The sequence below is a fragment of the Gobius niger genome (genome assembly GCF_951799975.1).
Source record: "Gobius niger genome assembly, chromosome: 10".
NCBI lineage: Eukaryota > Metazoa > Chordata > Actinopteri > Gobiiformes > Gobiidae > Gobius > Gobius niger.
In genome coordinates this window covers 24912084-24934674 of record NC_136861.1, presented here as the reverse complement: position 1 = coordinate 24934674, position 22591 = coordinate 24912084, and the positions used below count along the sequence as shown (strand labels likewise).

The window sequence follows — 22591 nt, the reverse complement described above, 5'->3', positions numbered from 1 at the left end:
TATTTTATTTATTGGTTTATTTGGTAGGGACAGTGCATGTGAATGAACACACGTCACTGGATTGTAGCCTTTGTGCGTAGACGTAAACACACTCTCATTGGCCTGTTGTACGTCTATGTGTTTAGTGGTCGGGGAAACCAGAGTACCCGGAGGAAATTAACCTACGCAGACACGGGGAGAACACGCAAACTCCACACAGAAAGGCCCTGTCCAGATGGGAATCAAACCCGGGACCTTCTAGCTGTGAAACACAAGCACTAACTGCTGAGCCACCGTTCACTGTGAAAAGTTCTTTATACAAACTCATTTATTTACATGTGATTATACAACATATACCAAGCAGTTTCTGTGTTGTATATCCACTGTTTATACAATTAAATAAACAAAAAATAAAATTGCAACTCGAATCACAATCGTAAGACGGAATCGTGAACGTCAACAAAATCAGTGATCAAACTTCATACCTAACCAGAGCCACTTAAACAGATTTGACCACTCACTGCAGAACATGAGGAACATGAGCACAGCCTCTGTTTATTTTCCCAAAGCACCTCAGGAACGGTGGAGAACCTGATCACACTGATGGAATTCAAATGGTACCAATCCATGAGCCTCACTGACACAGCACTGAGAATGTGTTGCGTTGCGACAGGGAGCCGATCAATGCTGATGTGAAAGTATTTTCATTAATCAACACGTGTCACGGCTGACGGTGCAGCTTAGTCATCGATTTGTAAAAGGCCCCACAGCCTCTTAGCCAGATCTGTAAAGAAAAGATCATCTGCTTTGTCCGTTTCCAAGCAAAGCCACTAAAGACAGATGATTATATGGCATGTTAACAGATAAAAGTGAATGTTCACCATAGCCATACATACCTTGAAAAATATAACCACCTTCTTGATGCCAGCAAGCAAAAAGGAGATACAGAACAGTGTTTGAGACATGAGGGCCTCAATATGAAACATGGACATGAGGGCAATGGCATCATGCACGCCAAAGCAAAGAGTGTCCCAAATGAAGAACTTGTCCATGATCAAAAATAGTCATGCTTTTCTAATGAGGAAACAGATTTAGCATGCAGAAAACCATGCAGCAGCTCACATGCAAATAGAACTACAGCAAAACAAGGAGACACATGTGAAGAATGAAAATGTCACAAAAATGCTATCAACAACATTGATCCATGAAGACAGTGTGTGGGTAGACAAAAGCAGAAATCGCTTGTAACAATCAAACCTTTTTAATGAACCCTGAAGCTGTGGCAGACAGGAGGGAGCTACAGAAAATTCTCGTTCGCTGTTATTGCTTTCATTTGCACAAGCATAATTAAGGGCAGCAAAAAGCAACCTCTCGTTTATTAATAACCAAATTATGAGCCAACATTCTAATCACATTCAAATTATAATCCCTTCAGTGGCCATTTTCAACCAGCGGTAATAAATCTTTGAAAAACAAGAGGGTAGAATGGACCTAGACTTGGTCTTATCAAACGAGGAAAACAAGAATTACATGGCAACAAAGTTGTAACTTGTAAATCAAATGGATTGATTGTAGTCAATAACACTATATTGATAATAGCATTGGAAGAGCAGCTTTCCATTCTTACAATGTAAAATTAAAGTAAAAAGCATAATATAAGATGCATGATTTGTGTCTTTCTGGACATCTACGCTGCCATTTCAACCTTTCAAATCTGACTTCTCTGAAGCCAAACTTCCTGACAACCATCAAGAACAATCAGCAATCAATCACAAAACCGAGCGGTCAGAAACATCAAATACAACTGATCAACATGAAATGTCCTGATCTAGTGACGCAGTTCTAACCAGACCAACTTATGGGTTAGCCTAGCTGCGTCATATTTCCTAAGTGGGGCATTTTTCTTATGCTTAGACATTGAAATAGAAGAGGCCATTTTGAAGCTTTCTCTAACAGACTTGTAGTAAGGAGCTTCTCTACCTGCTGTCTCTCTCATCAGGAAACTACTGCCAGCCGGACTCTTGCATCGTTCTTAAAGCGGGCACTCCCTGCTCCAAGTGCACCAAATATTGTTCTATTCTTGGCATGTGGTTAAATTATTCATCTGCCCGTGGTCTAGAGGGTGGATCCAGCCAAACGTCTGCACTGCCGATCGATGGCAGAAGTATCAGGGTGAGCTCGGCAGGACACACCCGCCTCTGGTAATTTACTTGTATCAAACACTCGTCTATGGACTGTGTCACGCTCCAACAAGCCAAAGCATTGCATCATATGAATCAGACATAATGCTATATATAGATCAATGCAAATGAGATAACTGTGGGCGTTTAATAGCACCCACTCTATACGCTGACTTTTCAGAGCCGTTAATCCTGTTTTCATTATAATATTGGTCCCTCAGGAAAACCAGACCTTGTTAATTTCAGCACTGAAATTGCCTCCATTGTAAATCTTCTGCTAATAACTAACAGCTGTTACTGCGATTAGATGTTTTTGAGAGAACTCCATATGAACTACTAAACGAATACAATGCTTGCCGAGAAAGTGCTACCTAAATAATTGCAGCTGTTATACACGGATCACTTAAAGGACTTAAGTGGAAAAGTAAAATAATTTCCTAGAGCTGAAGTCTTAAATTCACTAGTTCTGTTTGACTGGAATCCTACAACAATATTTGGTGAGTGTGAATAGTTTTGTTGGTCCTGACAAAACCCATCAGACAAACTCTTATTTATCTTGTTCCTTCATGAATCAATGTCAACTCGATTGTTTTCTAATTCTATTTGTGCCGGCTGCAGTCTGCCTCGCTTTAATGACGGAAACATTCAAAAGCCCATTGTCCAAAATAAGTTAAATAGTAAAATTTCATTAAATTTATCAAGATATGCGAAGAGATGTGCACAGAAAATAAAAATGTTTGCAATATTACTTCCAGTGTGTTCCTTCAATTCTCTATTGAATAAGTGCCAGCCAGACGTAAATCTTATACTTATTGAATCATAAAGCTTTCAGGGTTAAAGTGGTGACAAATATAATACAATTACTGTGAAGTGGAGATTGGAAACCACTTTATTAGTGTCATTATAAAAAGCAGAAAAATACTTTTGAGGGTTAAAAATTGTGTAATCAAGATGACAATATGAGGAATAGCTAAAGGCTAAATGCTAACAGGCTACACGATGTGCAGTAAGAAACATGAAACAGAATGTCAGTCAGGGCTGTTTACAAGAGTTTTCAGTGCTATCCAACACAGAGGTGTAATGATCATCCTCAGCAAAGGTCACAAGCAGCAGCTCTTCAAAGTCAACAACATACATGACACACACTGTTACACAATCTAATATCAGGGATCAAGCAAATGACACCAAAGCCAAATAAGGCAAGAAAAATGTATTAATTTAAAGGCAACTGCGTAACATTTTGATCTATACTGTTGTCGGCAAAACAAAACATGCAGCTGATGACCAGCTCAACACAGAAAATGCTTTTTCTGCAGTTGTTTATCAAAGAAAGGATTTGGATGAAAACCTAACCTGTCTAAATCTCAAATTCTACTGACTTTAGTCACATCTCCATGGAGACGAGCTGGAGACGTACCCACTCCCGGTGAAGTTACCCTCATGTCTTAGGAGAGCTGAGCCGCTCACAGCAAAGGCACTTGTTTGTTTGTACATTCATGAGGTATTTCTCAATGTTGAAAATATCTCTCCTAAAATAAATGCTTGGATGCCAATTTTATGTATTAAGTAAAATTATATGTGGTGTGGCTTTAAGAAAAATCTATTTCATATGGCAACTTAAACTCCAACGACCACATCACAAAACCACAAAACACTGTATCCTGCAAACCTCCTATGGTCGGTAATCAGCTCTTTGCACTTTGGTTGTTTGGGTACTGTCTCCATCCCAGGGCTCACAGAGGAGGCCCTACAGCTACTAATGTACTTTGACCTCCACACAGCACTTCCACCTCACTCTCTTCAGCAGCGGGATACAAACCGGATTAGGGATGGGACGATAATGAAATTTGGGGTCACGATTATCTTGGCCAAAAATAATTGCGAAAGGCACACTGTGTAACATTTTAGACTATACTGTTGTTATCAATACAAAACATGCAGCTCATGAGCAGCTCGACCCAGAAAAGGCTATTTCTGCAGTGGGTAATCAAAGAATGGATTTGGATGAGGAACTAACCTAAATCATAGGTTAGTTGAGACTAACAGGCCACCGCCTGTTGGGAGGCGGTGGCGCAGATGGTAGAGCAGGTCGTCTCATGATCCGAAGATCAGGGGTTCGATTCCCACCTCCTGAAAGTGTACACTGTCGTTGTGTCCTTGGGCAAGACACTTCACCCACATTGCCCCCAGTGTCTGTGTACATTGGTGTATGAATGAGAGTATGAATGGGTGAGTGGATCCTTGCTGTAAAGCGCTTTGAGTGCCTAATGTAGGTGGAAAAGCGCTATATAAGTTGAGACCATTTACCATTTTACCATTTACTGCTGACTTTCGTCACATCTCCATGGAGACGTACCCACTCCTGGTAAAGCTACCGGCACTGGTTGTCTGATGGATTTAGCGATTATCTTCTAGCACGATAATCAAAAAATGTGGTGATCGATGAATCGCCGCATTTTTCATCGCGATTAACGATATTATTGTTTATCGTCCCATCCCCTAAACCGGAGTGTTCAGGAAAACCTGTATTTTACCATTTCATCACACAAACAGGCATCATTGTTGAAATTGTGCTAAAACAGGACTCAAAACATGCTCAATGCAATCAGCCATTCATTCCCATTGCAGACAATTTACTGTGGGGAACGACCATTTCTGTTTCATAAATCAAACAACAAGGCGATGTGTGGGAAAAAAATGCTACTAAAGCTCGGGGAGAAGAGGCTGGCGGTGTTGCATTCTGATGACCTCATCCGTTACAAGGTCTGACCGGCCTCAGAATTGGCTCGGAGCGCTCCACTTGACCGTATCCCTGCAGAGGTACAGTATGAATGAGAATACCAAAGAAAGAAAGAAAGAAAGCTGTAGGGCCACACACTGATCCAACCTTGGCATTTTTGGAACGTAAAGCAACTCACTGTGAGAACGCTTGGCTGGCACTGCACCTGTCACATGACTAATCCTCCATGACATCTCGCAAGCAAAAATCATCATATTTTAGTTGATGCCATGCAACTGTTTGTTTACCGGTTTCAACACAAACCTTCAAGCTTTGTATATTACAAACCAATCCACATATACATAGCGTGCATTTCTCTATTGCCTGATCCAACTGAAACTCTTGCCCCATTGTCAATCTTCTCTATTTGAACAGATGGCAATAAGCAGACACAGGGATGACAGCACCCAGCACGCAACACCCTTCCTCTTATATGATGGTAAACCTTTATGTTATGGTAAACCCTTTAATGTATTCTCCACATGCAATACTGGGCTACCACCAAGAAAAAGCATAACAATAGGGAAAGCTTTGAAACAAGACAACACTGCTTGAATAAACATGATCAAGTTAATTATCCATCAGGTTTCTTTCTTTCTTTTTCAAAGCTACCATCACATTATGATTGAAACCACTGTCTAAAAAGGGGGTTAAAGAGCTATACCCCGTCTCTTTTTAAAGACTATAGCAGACATCCCAAAGACCAACTCTCTCCCTGTTGTACGAGAGAGCGAGCCCAATTGTCGGCAGAGAGTGTGACCCAGACAGCTCTTTCTGCCTCATGTAAAAATAAAAGCAAGTGCAATACTGCGAAGGGAACATGACACAAATAGGCCCGGCAATAAACCGCCGAGTGCAGAGGAAAACATGAGCTCAGCTAGAAGGAGAAGCAGACAGTGGGAGAGGTGCCATCTTGAAGAGCCCACTCGCTTCTCCCACAAGACGCGAGGAGGTACTGCTTTGTGCCACTGTGCAGGGCTCTACGCTGTGATACAGTTCAATTTGCAAGGAACAAAGCAGTGTAATGAATAGCAACAGTGGCAGCAGATGAAATCATGTATTTTAATACGGAACGCTTCTCGTGGGATACGGAGAGGTTTGCTGTTACCCCTCAGAATCGATAATATGTGCGATATTAGTTGTGTTATATGTGTAAAATCAATACCCAGGGATTCTAGGGCAATGTCTCTTACTGAACTGAGACAATTAGCAACAAAACAATTGGAAAGCCATACCGTATGTCTGAAATACAACACTTTATCTTCAGCGTTTAATGAGAAATCGTGAATCTGTTTGCAGTCAAGGTCTAATAAGCACTCACACTGACAGCAGGAGCATTGTCCACACGTACAATACACCCAATGTTACACCCAGTGCATTTGGGGAAATACAATATAATATATATATACCAAAGTCCTTGGTAGTCATTGTACATAAGATACCACTATCTTACTATTTAATCGTTTTTTGTTTATTTTCTCACATTTTCTGCCTATTTGCTCACCCTGAGTGTTTCTAAGAGCTGTATGTGACAAGTAAATTTCTCCATTGTGAGATCAATAAAGGCTTATCTTATCTTATCGTATCTTATATATATATTTTCTGTCAATATTGCAATTAGATGTGATGTTGATGCTTTGGAATAACCCCTCCTGGAACCGCCACCTTAACGTGGTGGAGGGGTTTGAGCACCCGAATGATCCTGGGAGCTCTGTTGTTGGGGGCTTGGTGCCCCTGGTCGGGTCTCCCATGGCAAACAGGTCCTCATGATGGGTCAGACAAAGAGCGGTTCAGAAGACCCTTATGAGAGACCAACAGGGCCCGTGAGGCCGATTTGGAATCATGATACAACATGCCAATCACCACTATTCAAATTGATCCTTTTGTAGCCCTGCAATCCCATGTTTTATGAGGTAAACCAGGATTGCCAGGCAAAGCGTTCCTTTGTTTACAGTGATCCTGTGTGTACCAGAGTTGGCATGCACTAATCCCAGGTTTACCACACGCCCAGATGGCATGGTCAGCACAGGTTAACAGTTTCCCCTTTGAAAGTGTGGAGTCTGGCCAAGTGACCCACACAGCTTCCCTTCGCTCCGCCATTATTTTTAATCAGTAGCAGAGGATATTTGCACAGACAAGGGCGGGTCAGCTGGGATCACAGTGGGAAAATCAGCGGTCAAATAATATGTGTGTTGCAAACTGATTATAAAATGTTATTAGACTTTAAGGGCACGCTGCGGTCATATCTCATGCTGAGGGATTTTTACAACTCCCAGGGATGTTGAAAGTTTTCTGCTGATTATTCAAGGTACTGTACCTTGAATAATCAGCACGAAGCTTTCATGACCAATTTGCTAATTCATGTGTAATAGCTGTTTGAGCTTGCTCTTACTGTCCATCATTTCTGGGGCACTCTGTTCCGGTGCTTTGTTGGTTTGTTGGCTCACACACATTTACTGATATGCATCTATCATCACCTCCATGACCAGCAAACCAGAGGAACATCAAACCACACTCTGCTATAACGTCTGAGTGCAAATTCACATTGCTTCAGTCTTCACAAGGTCATCGCAATTCATGAAAAATGTAAGCTAGCACTGACAAACAGGCTGCGGCAATCTCACTCGGAGGCAAGAATTCAATTGTCAGATTTACTTGAGTCACAGAATACAGACAAAACAAAAACATCCCCAAATGTCGAAAATGACTGAATGTTAGCACACCATGAAGAATACACAATTGCCATTTTCCAGTTATCCACAACAAGATGACGTGATATTGAAAGAAATAACCCTACAGGGGGGTCACTTCCTCTAGAAAAATTAATGAGATTACTCACCGTCTGCCTATACGTTAATATATAGTTAATCAAATCCACGGTATACAATATAAATGTAGCTTTACTAAGCAATGAAACATGCGAGTGGAATTCTTTGAAGGAGATAGCCTGTATTTTACATAAAAGCATTGACTGCATGGGTTTGTTATGGAATTCCTTGTATATATATAGGGTGTTTTGTTTATTTTTTTCTAAAAGCTCAAATTTACTGACAAATGCAGGGTGATATAAAACTTCCATGTGTTGAGACATCAATCTTCTATTCCTACAGTATATAGCACCTATAAAACAATGCTGGTTAATAGTTGCTTATATTGTAATGATTTTTTTCCTTTTTTTTTCCTATCACAAAACAAAACTGAACCCCCTGACATGGGCAGGATCAAGCCCAGCAACAGTCACAGTCTGTTGGTAAAATGTCATGTGAGCGCAGCAGCTCCAGGGGCGCGCCAGTGGACACGACTGACTCATGTTCGTGACCTGTACAGGGGAAGGGGACATCCTCTGTGCAAATGTGTTCATCACAATGTCAAACGTCTCTTCAATGTCACGGCCACTCTCTCTATATGGGGGTGATTATCTCTTCATTCCTCTCATTAGCGCGGTGCGGAACTCAAATAGAAATATCAGTGGCATAAGTGGTGCTGTATCATGCACAGCCACAACAGAAATGGAGTGGTGCCTTGGGATATTTTATATTTTGCAAAAAGATTCCTGACTGAGGACATGGCATGAATACAACAGCTGTCACACGGATTCAAGTCACTGGGGACGGGGGAGACGACTATAACTAGGTTATAATGCCTTCAAAATGGGACGGATGGATAGTTTTGGTTTTCTACAGCTCAGCATGGCACAGAGTGGTGCAGTGGTGCAGAGGTTAGCACTCTTGCCTCACAGCAGCTTTTCTGTGTAGAGTTTGCCTCCCCAGGCGGTGTCTACGTAGATTTTCTCTGTTCTTCTGTTCTCTGTGCAGGTTTCCTGTACCATTAAAAAAAGGAAAGTATCAGCTAAAAACCTCCACCCAGACAAATTTTCCTACAGACCAAACAGAATAAAAGAGCTCTACAAAAAAAGATTTGTAAATGCAAGGCCCCCACTCCCCCTCAGTGCAAACCCTAACCCTAAACCTAACCTATAACCCTAACCCTAAATCCCACAAAAACCCTAACCCTGCTACTCCTACATGTATCCCTCTGGGCCAGGTAGGGCAGGCCGACTCCAGGTACACACATAGGAACTTAGCACAATAATCACATACGGTCAGTCATGCCACAAAGTGAAGTGACTGACATGAAAATCAACAAACCTTAATTCTGATAGGCCCTTGACTATGGTAGGCCCCTGGGCTCCAGCCCCTGCTCACCCATTGGTTAAGGTGGCTCTGATGGTAATTACCAACTGCCGTGCATGACGATCACCTGTAACCTGGCGCTGTAAACTGTTTCAATGGTGGTAAAACAATAATTTACCCATCTACACAATTGATCTACATAATTGAACAGTAGAGCAGTCACTACACAGCAATCCAGTTAAATATTCTCTAAACATGTCGATTCAACAGATGATTCACTCAAGAAATTCAGAAAGTCATATGAAAAGCTTTGAGAGCAAGCATCGTGTTTTATAGAAAATGTATAATGAGGCTGGAGCCAGTAGTTGCCCTGAAGCTTCTTATTTGATATACTATGTGACTACTTCATCTCTATGAAGAGCGAGGCACAAGATCACGCACAATTTGAGAAGGCAAATGACAGTTTGTCACTGCCTGTGCTACTTGGGATTCCCACATGCACAAATCATTGGAACGGCTGCTGCCAAGGCTTGTTGCAGCTGTAACTGTATGTGCTTCCTCTAATACAGCAGTCTAAATTGGTGGCAGTCATGTTGTACTATTTGATACTATGTTTTAAGCTGAGAGTGGGTATATATCTTTACTGTTCCTGAAATAAATATTCAAACAGAAAATTCTGGAGACATAAACCAAAACATTTGCATCTTGACTGAAGGCCTGTCCTCCACCTCAATCTGAAACCAGGCTGTTTACAGTGGGTTATTATGTCATGTGACCCATGAAATGCAAATACCATAACAGCGAGTGGCACAATTGAGTTTAGCCGCATTTGATAGCATCAGTTTATTCATTTTGGAGAGAGGAGTAGACTATAACTGAGGCTGTTCTGTAAGCTGCATGAATGTTGAGCTGCTTGTCACAGATATGAAAATGCTTTTATGCTATTTGTCTGCAGTGCTTGCCATGATTTCAGTGGAGGGTTACGTTGTCATGACAATGTAATATAAATAGTGAGAGTAAAAGTAAAGGAAATTTTGGCTTTGATTTGTCAATATTGATAGAGTAATATTGTATTTTATCATAATAATAATAATAATATATATTCATGACAGGGGTAATTGTCACGATCCTGCATTAGGCAACTAAAGGCAAGGGAGGTGAAATGTCTTGCTATCATGACTCACAGCAAAGTAATGGCAAACTTAGCTTCACCAGGGACATTTAGAGACCAATGAACAAACAATCATTGTCATGTGACATCAAAACCGAGCACGTAATACCACTAAAAACTAAAAAACACTTAATCCACTAGATATTATGGTGCATTTGTTGCAACTATTTGTTCTCTCTCAACTGCACTCACTACCCTTTATGCGACAGCTTTCCAGAGTGAAAAAACAATCCCAGCCCATCTGATAAAAAACAGAGGAGATGCATCAGCTTTAGTGTCACCAAATTGCTACAACAGAGGTGCTACTGCCGGCTGGAGCACACGGGGATGCTGAGTAATGCGTCAGCAGTGGGCACCATGACTCGACAGGACACCGATGGAGGGAGTACCGTTTCTCCTGGGCTCTTTGTTTACGATATTTCACCCTCAGCACTGCATTTAAAGCTGTTTATGCCAGGGAAACGCCCTAATCTGCAAACAGTCTGCATACTGGCATAACATTACTGAGCTGACCATCACTGTTTCTGACCACTGTGCCGATAACACAATATTACCCAATAAAAGAAACACTAAACTGACTGAAAGGTACTGTCTTCTAAATGAGAGAAAATGGCATTGGCATCTTTGCTTTCCCCTGAGAATATAAAATAGAAGTCAAAATGCGCATAGCCTTTTAATGGTTTTCTCAGATTATTTCATATTGTCACAAATCTTCAGCCACTCCACACAGAAACTCCATACAGGAAGCATAGTGGTAAAAAATATGTTATTCAGGACAAGACAGGCAATGTGTGTGTTGCAATGTGCGTATGTTGAGTGTATTATATTGGCATAAATGATATACTACTGTACTGTCTTGGGCCATTGGAGAACAAGGCTATAGCAGCTGTTCGATTGTTATGTGAATGCCATGGCACAACACAATCAAAACAATAGGTGCTTTTAAACTGGAAAGACGTATACTGGTTATAATGGCACTGCTATCAGCCCTATCCTCTTCACACAGGAGGAGCAGGTGTTGTCCACTACTACATTACCTCTCACCAGAATCCACCAGCACACACCAGGCTGCTCAGAGCTCACACAAGCAGAGAGCAGCACAGTGGAGCCAGACGCAGTGCTTACATGTTGTGTCGATTGCGTTTAGCTGAACACATTGATATTACACGCCTTCGATCTTGACCATTATTGTTTCGGATACATCACAGAGGCTCAAGGACAAGCTGAGCCCGGGATTAAGAGCCACTGGCAGCCATCGAGCAGCGCGATACAGCCCGAGTCAGGGTCCTTCTACGATTACGCAATCCTGTTGGAAAATTAAGTATTTTGACATGCCAAGCTTGGAAAGCTCACACACGGTGCAAAAACAGCTGGTTTTGTGGAGCCGCGGTGACATTCAGGCGCGGGTACAACAGTCACTGCTGTAGCTACTGTTTTATTGATACAAAACGCCCGACATTTTGTGTCGAGGTTTAGTAAATCTTCCTACACTTACGACAAACGGAATGCTAGGTCGTAATCAACAATTAAAGGCATTATTTTCTTACCCGGGTCGCCATCTTCACGGTTGGGAGCTCGTCAGTGCGGATGGGGTCAGTGTTTCACAGGACAGCGAGGACAGCGGAAAGGCTCGTCTGCTGTCGGCTTTATAAGCTGCGGCGCATCGGCCTCTGATTGGCTGCTCCGAGCGGAAACGTGTGGCTGAAAGATGTGGCCGTAGCTCGCGTGTGCTGCAGAGGGTAGAGAGGCTGACTCCACTTTGCATTTCCTCATCTCCAGGGCTCACGTGGCCACGTGCTCACGGAAGTACCGGAGCTGCTGTTGGCTCACGACAGCTGACACAACAACAGATTCAGGACAGTCGTTTTTAGAGCCACAAAACAGAAAGCACATCTTAAATGGCATAAAATAAGCCTAATAGGACAACGATAAATAAACCGTAATGCATCGGTTTTATAGCCTCGCGCTTTTCTGACAAAGAAGCGCTTCACAGCTTGTAGAGTGTTCAGTGAGCGATGTGACACACACTAGCACCATGGACAGCGACTCTGTCAACACAGGCTCAACAAACCGAGATGACAGTTTGCCCTACGTAGGCACGTGCAATTGTTAAAAAATGTGCGCATTTGAATTATGTAAATAATAATCAAATAACAATAAGTAATAACAAATCGAAATTGTTACAAAGGTACTGTATATTGGGGGAGGAGAGGACTCGAATCAGAAAGAAAACGCGTCGCCATTGTGGCGACGTGCCGATCAATTTATATAATTCCCACATCACACTGTTGGGAAACAAAAGTACAAAAGCTCTTGTGACCAGGCGACTGGTAACTATGTTTCCCACTTGAAGATTATGACCAAAAGTAACGTTCACTGGTGCAGGGGTTTTGTTAAAGGAATAGGCCACCGTTTTTACATACTGAGATATACCAGGAGTATTTGGCATCCGCACAGTAAAGTGAAGATTACTGAGCGGATTTCGAACTACTCCTGGTATTATTACGCCTTACAATATAGTTCCCCCTTTTATCCGCTTAGAAAATCCACATTGTTTAATTTTGTGTAATTATACTTTGTAGTGTAACACTTCACGTAACCATATTTAAATAGGGAAAACGTGGAAGAGCTTGGTAGCTTCTATCTTGACCTGTTTTGGAGCTATAGTGGAGAGGGGGAGAGGCTAAATGCTAACGCCGTCTGCGCTGTGTTTACGTGATTGAAGGCACGGGGGAAGACCAGACAGGTCCTAAAGAACTCGTCAAAGCTAAGGTAAGAATATATCTCAGTATGTAAAAACAGTGGCCTATTCCTTTAAAGACTAATTATTGGCTGCCCTTCTCCACTGGGGGGCGCCATTGCTGTCTTCATTTCGTATCCAAACTTGGAGAAGTCCAGCCAAATGAAGCTTATGCGCAAATTCAACCTGGAAGACCTACCAGCTGCATTCATTCATCACCTCATCACCGGCAGCGCACTCCAATCATCCAATCACGGACTCCGATCAAGCCGCACCTTCACAACGGCCAATCACCGCAGCTGCTCATCCCCTCAGCAGCCTGTCATCGCTCAGGATCCCCTTTTTAAGCTTCCTGGTCAATCACTCAGCCGCTTGCCAGCCGTGCTACGACCCTCCTCCACCCCTTTCTCCGCCTGGCTCCTCCCCGGCTCCGCTCATCAAGTGGCCAACCCAGGTCTCTTCCACCACCACCACCAGGGTCCAGGCTCCGGGGAAGATCATGGCTATCATTCGTCAAAGCCATGCATTCCATATCGTTCGTTCAGTCTTCCACCGGGGTCTGAGCCCCAATAATAATTCATGTTCGTTAATAAAAAAAACTCATACCGTCATTCCGTTTCTGTGAGTCTTTTCAGGTTGAAATGAAATAACCACTTTGAGCAGCGTTTCAAGGCATTAACAAACAATAACACCAACAACTGCATACATGCACATAAAAATGTTTTTGTTGTGCTTCTTCTGAAAAGCTTTGTTGATCTTATGATTTGGATGATGATTTTTGCTTAAATTACTTAGCTACTTAAATGCCTTTATCTGTCTGAGCCTGCGCCTACAAATATACACATTTTGCGGTTAGCACTCTTGCCTAACAGCAAGAAGGTCCTGGTTTCGATTTCCGTGCTGACCTTCCTGTGTAGAGTTTGCATGTTTCTCTCCCCATGTCTGGATGGGTTTCCTCCAGGTGCTCCGGTTTCTCCAACAAACTAAAAACATGCACAATAGGTGAATCCTCTAGCCAGGTGATTCTGACCATCAGCCTCGCACCACTTGTGGAGAAGGATCCCCAGGCACTGCACTACGGTCGCCCACTGGCCCTGATGGGTTGCATCAGCAGCATTGAAGGATGGGTCAAATGCAGAAGACAAAATTGCCCTATGGGGACAATAAAGTCCACCTTAACCTTTCTTAACCTTTGATCTGAGTCGTACAACTGTTTGATAACGTGAATAAACAGTTTAATCTCACCAGACACTCTCTCATAGTGACTGTCACCACTAAAACCTTCAGCTCAAGGTCCTGCTCGGGAGCCTTCGGAGTTTGTATCCAAAGATCACAGTGATCATTGGAGGCGACAACATTGAACCAAAGAAAGTACAAGGAGGGCACACAGAGCAGTACTTCATGCCGCCTGCTCAGGTAACTTGGTGACTGTTTGTCAAGTTAAAGCAAACTAGAACAGTGGAAATAGATTCATGTTCAAGTAATGTAGCTACTCTTAAACACATTCAAAGTATTATAGAAAGAACACACATAAAACAGTGCTACTCCTACTAAATATTGAAAGTTGTAAATCGACATAACGTTATCACTGGACAGAAGCATCTACTGTATGTCTGTTGTTGTTGTTTTATTTCAGTCCATGGGTTTTATTCAATGGGACATCAGTGGGTGAAGGGGGTGAGGAGCAAAGGCATTAAACAAATTGCAATGGAGATTTTGTTGACTGGACTGAATTGGTTTTGTAGATGACACCCCGTTTTTATCTTCAAAAACTTCTTCTTGCTATTGTAGTCAAAAAGTAAGACAGGAAAACATGTAAGCGAGAGGTCAGTTTAAAAGTTGCGAATTCTTTGGCAGTCCTGAACGCTTATAGTGGGGGTTGCCAGCTTTGGAACAGCATGTAACAGAAAAATAGTTAAAAGCTTGGTTACGCACTTACGCTACATTGTTTGTGTTCTCTTCAGGGCGGCTCAGTACAAGGAAAACACTTCTCACTTGAGTATGAGGAAGGTGAAGGGACAGATGGAGTCTGCCTTCATAGGAATTCTTGAGAGAGGTTTCTGTTCTTGCCTGGTTACACACAATGCCCTCTGGTCAGTGGAGGTGCTAATTTTGTCTTGGCGAAAGAGTGGCACATTCAGGTTTTCACACTTCATCCGGTTTGTTTATTTCTTTGGATATAATCATAGTTCTGCATGGATCTGGTTTAGACCTGATGGTTTATGGGAAAGCAAGAATTTCTAAAAGCTTTTTCTTCAGAGCAGGTGTTCTCTAGTCAACCCATTGAAAGGTTTTCTTAAGATTGAATACAGTATAACACAGGTACATGTCACATGTGCATTACCTTACTCTGACCACGTGGGGGCTGTTGATTCCACTCCATTGAGACAGTGTCTGTAAATGTTATGCATAAAAACGATGCTTTTTTTCTCAATAAAAAAGTTGGATTTGGGTCAAAGCGCTTCGAATCTGCCAAGTCCACACAATGTAATAGCCATTGCAACACCTTCATGGCCCTAGTTTCATTTTGGCAAAGTAAGTATTGTTTTGTGTACAATTTCTCTCTCTCTCTCTCTCTCTCTCTCTCTCTCTCTCTCTCTCTCTCTCTCTCTCTCTCTCTCTCTCCATTTTATTACAATGCGTAATCATATTATAAATAATGTATTTGCAATAGGTTTTGAGAAGTTTTTACATTCCATCCAGAAACCCTAAGAGCAATTGATCCTGGTGCATCATAGAGCCCACTATGATGGAAAATAAAGGCGCAATGCTAACCACGCATAGAGTGAGGTCAGAAAATGCACCGTTAAGGGGAACGAGACTTTGTTTATAAGACGTGCATTTGCAAATCTTAAAGTACATTAGAAGCAGCATGAACTAGTCAATAAGATATTCAACGTCAGTGGTTCATCCCGATGTGCAAAGAAGAGACCAATACGGCGCGTCGGTTCAGTCCCAGCCGCGCTGTAACTTCAGCACCTCGGATAGTTCCCATTGGCCGCTGTGAGCGTGAACAGCGCCAGCAGCAGGAGCGGCTGTAGAGAGAGCATCTTTGCAGCAGCCAATCAGAATGCCCTGTTTTCCTCCAACATCCAACCCGAATAACTGCAGATGCCCGCATCAAAGCGCCTCTCACAGCAGAGGGCATAAGCTGTTATCTATTTTTAGAAGCTGAAGTCGCCATTTTTTTTTTACACAATTTTTGCAAGACTTTCATTACGCCATTGTATTTGGATCCGATCTTTTTAGGGTTTCAATCTTTTGCAGCAGAGGTTAAGCGATCGCGTCGGTTTTCACTTCTCAATGGAAGACGTCTTGCCTCTCGAGGCGACGGAAGGAGAGCGACATATTTCTCGTATGCTTTGTATTATTCTTGTCTCCAGCGACAAGCCAGAAACTTCGTTAGGGCGTTTTCATTGCACCCGCACGGTAGTCATCGAGGCGGGCATCCCGTGGGCTAGCTATCACCCATAGCGGTATTTTGGGGGACAGGGGGCTTCTCTGAATCTCTGAATCAGTAAAGGAAGACAAGCCGTCGCACTACCGTCACATCTATGCAGCAACGGGTGGGCGGTGAAGGTGTGATTCATGGCGTTCAGAAGAGCTGGTTAACCGAGGTAAGACAACACGACAAATCCATTTCCACATCTTATTTTGTGCATTTTAAAATAGCAAAGAAACAAGGAATAAGGGAGCCGTGGACTTGTTAACAGCTAGGCTAAATTTAGACACGTCAACAAATTGTCCTTGAACCCTCTTTGTCTCTTCGTTTAGGTCTAATACTCGATATCCAATCAAAGGGTCCTCAGTGGTGATGTGGTTCCCGGGGCACACTGTGCGGGCCGCGAGCCCCTGTAAAGCGGTTGTAGGGGGTGTTTTCAAGGCTTCCATTTTGGAGCTAAGATGGATGCTTGCACACATCTCTTTCTCTTGCCTCCATGGCCCGAGCTGTTTTCTTATATAACCTCAGTGAACACTCCAGTGGCCTGTTAGCACGACGTGACCCCTATCGTCGGCCAAATTACTGCGTGCCTGGTAGCGTCACATTTTAAAAATATTTTTTAGTATTCATACTTGAGCCACAACCATCAGGAGGCCTAAGTAGGACAGATAATGTAAAGGTAGCGAGGAGTTAAAATACTGTACCCATTATCAAGCTTCTTCTCGCTGTAGAAAAGTATTTTTTTATGTTGCTGAAATGATTGGTTCAAGTTACAAACAATTTTCTCTTTGAATAATCAATAGATAAACATTGGATCATGCCTTTGTCACAAACTCTTTTTTTGTTGTCTGTACTCAGGTTCACCATCAGTGCTAAGACTGAAGTCTTTTTGTCTGGACTCTGTTCACTGCATATTGCTCTAACCCAAGTCAGGCATCATGGGAACGGTCCTTTCACTGTCCCCCAGCTACCGTAAGGCTGCCCTGTTTGAGGATGGCCCTGCTTCTGTGGGCCACTACACTGCCGTCCAGAACAGCAAAAATGCCAAGGACGCTGCTGCAGCTAAATCCCTCAAACGCCCCTCCATCATCAACGTGTTACCATGGAAACGCATCGTGGCGGTGTCGGCTAAGAGGAAGGGCTCGAAAAAGCTTCAGTCTGAAGATGCTGGGAAATGTAGTCCCCCCGAAGGCCATGCAGCGGGAACAGTGAACTCAGATTCCAACAGCTTGAAGCTGAAGAAGTCGCAGTCATGTGCAAACCTGTCCTCATTCACATCAGCCCAGGATCCCTCAGCCACTACCACTACCTCCTCCCACCTGCCCACCTCCAAAACCCTGGCCAATGTCACTACAGTCGTGGCCAAGAAGAACTCGCTCACAGGCTCAGCGCTCCAGCCGCCTACGGGCACCGGCACGCCCAAACGAGTCATCGTTCAGGTCAGGATCACATTTTCTGAGATTTGTAGTTTAAAAAAAATACATAAATATTGTTTGTATAAGGTAACATGTTTGTTTTTCTATTAAAGCTATTAAGCTTTCTCAGGATAAACTCATACTGATACAGAACCTTTGTTGTCATGGTTAATTTCAGTAAAGCTGAATGGAGACTAAAGCTTGAGATTGCCCTACACTGACAAAATTCCTCTGGTTATGGTGTACCATTGCAGGCCTCCACAAGTGAGCTGATGCGTAGTTTAGGTGAGTTCCTTTGCCGCCGGTGCTACCGCCTGAAGCGTCTCTCTCCCACTGACCCAGTCCTGTGGTTGCGCTCTGTGGACCGCTCCCTGCTGCTTCAGGGCTGGCAGGACCAGGGCTTCATCACCCCCGCCAACGTGGTCTTCCTCTATATGCTCTGCCGCGATGTGGTGTCTCCGGAGGTGGGCTCGGAGCGCGAGCTTCAGGCCTCACTGCTCACCTGTCTCTACCTGTCCTACTCCTACATGGGCAACGAGATCTCCTACCCGCTCAAGCCCTTCCTGGTGGAGGCTGAGAAGGAGGCCTTCTGGGATCGCTGCCTGGATATCATCAACCGAATGAGTGGCAAGATGCTGCAGATCAACACTGACCCACACTTCTTCACCCAGGTGTTCGCCGATCTGAAGAACGAGAGCAAGAAGGAGGAAGAGAAGACTAAGCTGCTGATAGGCCTAGACCGATAAAAGGGTTTTATAGGGCGTTGGTGAGTTGGCAGCCTGGAGATAAATCTTTTTCCACTGAGCTGTCGTACGGTGGGGCCACAACGCTGGTTTTTCTAAAATGTAAATTACATTTCAGTCATGATTTTTGCCTAAAATGTACTGTATGTAGCACAGTCTAAAATGTAGAAACATTCAAAATTGCTTGACATATGTTTGAAAGATCTTATCCAAACAGAAAGGAGGCAAGTCTTTTCTTAAAAAGTAATAATAATAATAATGAAATAAAAGTTGTGATGAAACAGGTAGATTTGGAAACCGTTTGAGGCAAACAGCCCCAAACACAAGCGGCTCTATTACTATTTTTTTTATTTATGGCTAATATTTGTGACCCATTATGTACCACAGCAATCAGTGGAAAGCAGGCCATTGACAGGCGTTTCAGCTAGTTAATGTTTAACCAAATTATTTGTTTGTAAAGATGAAAACACAGCTTTTACACGCCCCACAAACGGTTTCCATGACTAAAAATTGGCTAATGGTGCACATACCTGAAAAGGTGGGTATGGTGGCTTCAATTGTACGTAAGCCCATTGTCAAGATGTAATTGTTGCTCAGTGGATCTAAATACAGAAGTGCCAAACTCTTTCCCTTCAAATATTTCTATGGTAGTACTAATACATCCAACATCGTCACCAGTAGTACAGGATCAACTGTACAGGCTTAAAACAGCTGAATCACTGGGGTCATTGGATGTTAAGTCCAATTGATTGTCACTGTGTGTTCCCAGCTAACTGGTTTCCACTGCTGATGAACCCTCCGATACAAACTCTCAGAATGCAAATGTATGTGCCACATTCACAAACGTGAGCTGCTGAATAGATCTGCCATTATCCAGGAAACTCCAAAAAACTAAAGTACTTAGCATGAAGTCAAATATTTGCACATGGCCTCTTATTTATCGCCATTTAACTAACTTCATGTATTGTATTGAACCATATTGCACTCTCCAACACCAGCTGCTGAGAGGAACATTGTATAAGCTTGAATAATAGAAAGAATGACACAAAGGAGCACTGAACCCAAATAATATCATTAAAGAATAGTTTACATCCACTTGTAGGAGAGTATTTTAGCACTGCAACATTCTACAAATCCATATTAATAATGACGATTCAAAATATTAAACAATCCCTAAAGTACTTTTTTAAAAAGTTGATTCACATAGAACATGGGGAATGGCAATACTAACCGACATATACATTTAAAATGTGTTTTGTTCTTTTGTTTTACACAAACCAAAACAGATGACATTGTGTATAATAGAAACATATTTATGCAAGTGGCATAAAACCATGTTCAGTGTCATTTGGACATTTACAAAAGGCTTGATGAAAGATCTAAATTAAAAACTCAAACGCACACAAACACAATTATTTGATGATATTGTCGATCATAACTGAAATGTGGCTTTGAGATTGGCAGCATTTCTATTTTACACGATGCCTTAATTTTGGTTTGTAATCTTCCTGCACTTTTGTCCTCATGCTGTATATTTGTTTGAAAGACTTGCTGTGAATCTATTTGCTGAATGAGGAATGGACTTGGGAAAGATGTCTCCCAGAGACTGCACACATTAGGATTTATGGGAGGTGTGTCGTGGAGACAAATGTGTGTTGAAGTGTGGTCTCGGGGATTCCTTCTGCTGTTTCTCTCTCCTGTTGCCAACGGTTACCCCACTATAGTACATGCAAAACTGTGACCGCCTCTGGTGTGGAGGCAAACAACACAAACGCTGCACAGTGGGTTTCCTTTGTCACTGCGTCGCTTTGTGCATGTGTGCTTCTCTAGAATCCCCAGCATGCTGCTTACTCAAGAAACGGAGCAGTTACGCCCAACTGCTAAAGGACAATTTTTGTGTGTGATGTGATCTCTATCACCTCTGCAAGTTACTCTCTCAGTTCCAGAGGAGTGCCATGCGTTTAGGGAATATTTCACATTTGGTTTGAACAACTCTTAGTGGACTTTTTAAGAGCTGTGGTATTATAATATTGACCTAATAATATAGTATCTGAGTCTAAAAGACTTTTGTAAAGCTCTACCCTCCGAGGGCAGAGATCCTGTGCCATATCATTTAAAAGACTGATATTCAGACCAGAGATAGTGTCTGCACTGAACAACAACTTTGAGAACACTACGATTGAACTCTTCCAGTGTTGTTTTGTTACACAAAGACAAGACTCTCAAATGTAACATGAAAAGCTTGTGAATTTATGTGTAATCACAATGCAAATTTATCAACCAAAGCTGAAAAAGTCAGCAGTCTCTTTTTATTTCCTTAGCCCATATGATATAGACTCTAATGCCTAGTAAAACTTCAAAAATGTTTGTTTTTACAAGAAAGCTAAGCAGAATTAAACAATTAGGTGCAAGTTGATCTTACTGACCATTTAAGTCAGTTTGTCCTTTGATTTGATCACAGGTTTAAGTGAGGTGATAAACTGGACATTGTTACTGAGGGGTGGGTACCATGCTGTTATACTAAATGTAGCCTTGATGCAAAATTACACCTCATAAGTTTACATATGCATTATGACTAGGTTTTAGTGAGTTAATGAGTTTTCCTGCAGTAGCAACAACAGTGTTGTTTTTTTGTTTTGTTCTTTCAGAACGAGCAGAAACTAAACCTCACTTATCTCGGTTATTGAATATGTATTCATGTATTCATGTAAACGGTGGATAATTCTGGACATTACTTTGATATGTTGGAGCTCTGTAGAACAATTTGGTGGGACACATTGTTTTTTGCTTCAGTTTCACGATTTGTATCTTCTTTTATTTTCCTGACACTACATGTGACAGCGGGGCCTACTTTATCTAACCAGGTGTACTGTTTGCGAACTCATTTTCACGAAAGAAATCACAATTAGTTTACCATATGGCTGAATTACATACTTCTGTCATCATTCATCTGTCTTCATTCCTCAAACACTACAGTAATGCAATGCAAAAACTTGACCTGTAACCTATAACATGTGAAAAAAGATACTACTCCAGTATCACTGATCAAGTTGTGTTTCTGAAGAGCAGTTCACCGATATAAACATAATTGAATCGATCACAGACTGTCCTGAATGTGAAAATAATTGACTCTTACTTGATGGAAAATCTCAAGGTTCCGTACTGCTACCTGTTTTTGCAGACACCTTGATGCCCCTCACACACCGTGGCCATAACATTTTTTGCATTTTTCACAACCACCGCTGAGAAGACACGCTTGATCTGAGAGACAAAAGAACTGAAGACAAGCCAACTCCGCTGCTTCCTACAGGAGTTTAGAAGGAAAAGAACCAGGCAGACGGGACCCCGCCGTCATCCCTCCCGAACTATGTGCCATATTTGACATTTTGCAACTGAAGTAACTATTGTGTAACATACAAAACCTGTGATGAAGAGGTTTTTCTTTTTTTTCATCTGTAAACAGGAATTGTTAAACAAACAACAAGGCAATTAGTGTCACTGGAGTGCTAATGCTGCAGTCTATGTGGATGTATGAATATGTATGTGAAATATAAGAACTATTGATCTTCTGTTACAATAACTTTATATAAAATCTGAACAAGTACTGTGTCCTGTCTGGTCATTTTAGGTTCTGAAGACAAAAGCAGTAGCTCAGCAAAGGTAATGAGTGAGTGAGTGAGTGAGTGAGTGAGTGAGTGAGTGAGTGAGTGAGTGAGTGAGTGAGTGAGTGAGTGAGTGAGTGAGTGAGTGAGTGAGTGAGTGAGTGAGTGAGTGAGTGAGTGAGTGAGTGAGTGAGTGAGTGACTGACTGAGTGAGTGAGTGAGTGAGTGAGTGAGTGAGTGAGTGAGTGAGTGAGTGAGTGAGTGAGTGAGTGAGTGAGTGGACAGTCTGCGCCAGGGCGGCTCTGGCTACAATAGTAGCTTACCACCACAGAGTGTGGAGTGAATGAATAATGACTATAATGTAGCAGAAACTTGAAACACAGGCTTGAAGTGTGAGCCATTTCCGT

At 42.4% G+C, this 22591-nt stretch overlaps 2 protein-coding genes across 3 annotated transcripts in view; one reads left to right on the top strand and one right to left on the bottom strand.

The window, feature by feature from the left end:
* The window catches only part of LOC306968471 (vesicle-fusing ATPase), a 28296-nt gene extending 16297 nt beyond the window's left edge, over positions 1-11999 (bottom strand). The window contains exon 1 of one of the 2 annotated variants that reach the window (XM_079563841.1): positions 11790-11999. In XM_079563841.1, the coding sequence (XP_079419967.1) occupies positions 11790-11801 (12 nt within the window). In that variant the 5' untranslated portion in view covers positions 11802-11999. The remainder of the gene's footprint in view (positions 1-11789) is intronic. The other variant, XM_079563842.1, reaches the window with a different exon arrangement.
* A 4055-nt stretch (positions 12000-16054) lies between these two features.
* Positions 16055-18825, top strand: LOC306968474 (cyclin-dependent kinase 5 activator 1-like). The gene is made up of 3 exons (XM_079563849.1): positions 16055-16599; positions 17283-17863; positions 18094-18825. Exons 2-3 carry the CDS (start codon positions 17363-17365, stop codon positions 18583-18585), a joined length of 993 nt encoding a protein of 330 aa, XP_079419975.1. The 5' UTR covers positions 16055-16599; positions 17283-17362; the 3' UTR covers positions 18586-18825.
* The last annotated feature ends 3766 nt before the right edge of the window (positions 18826-22591 follow it).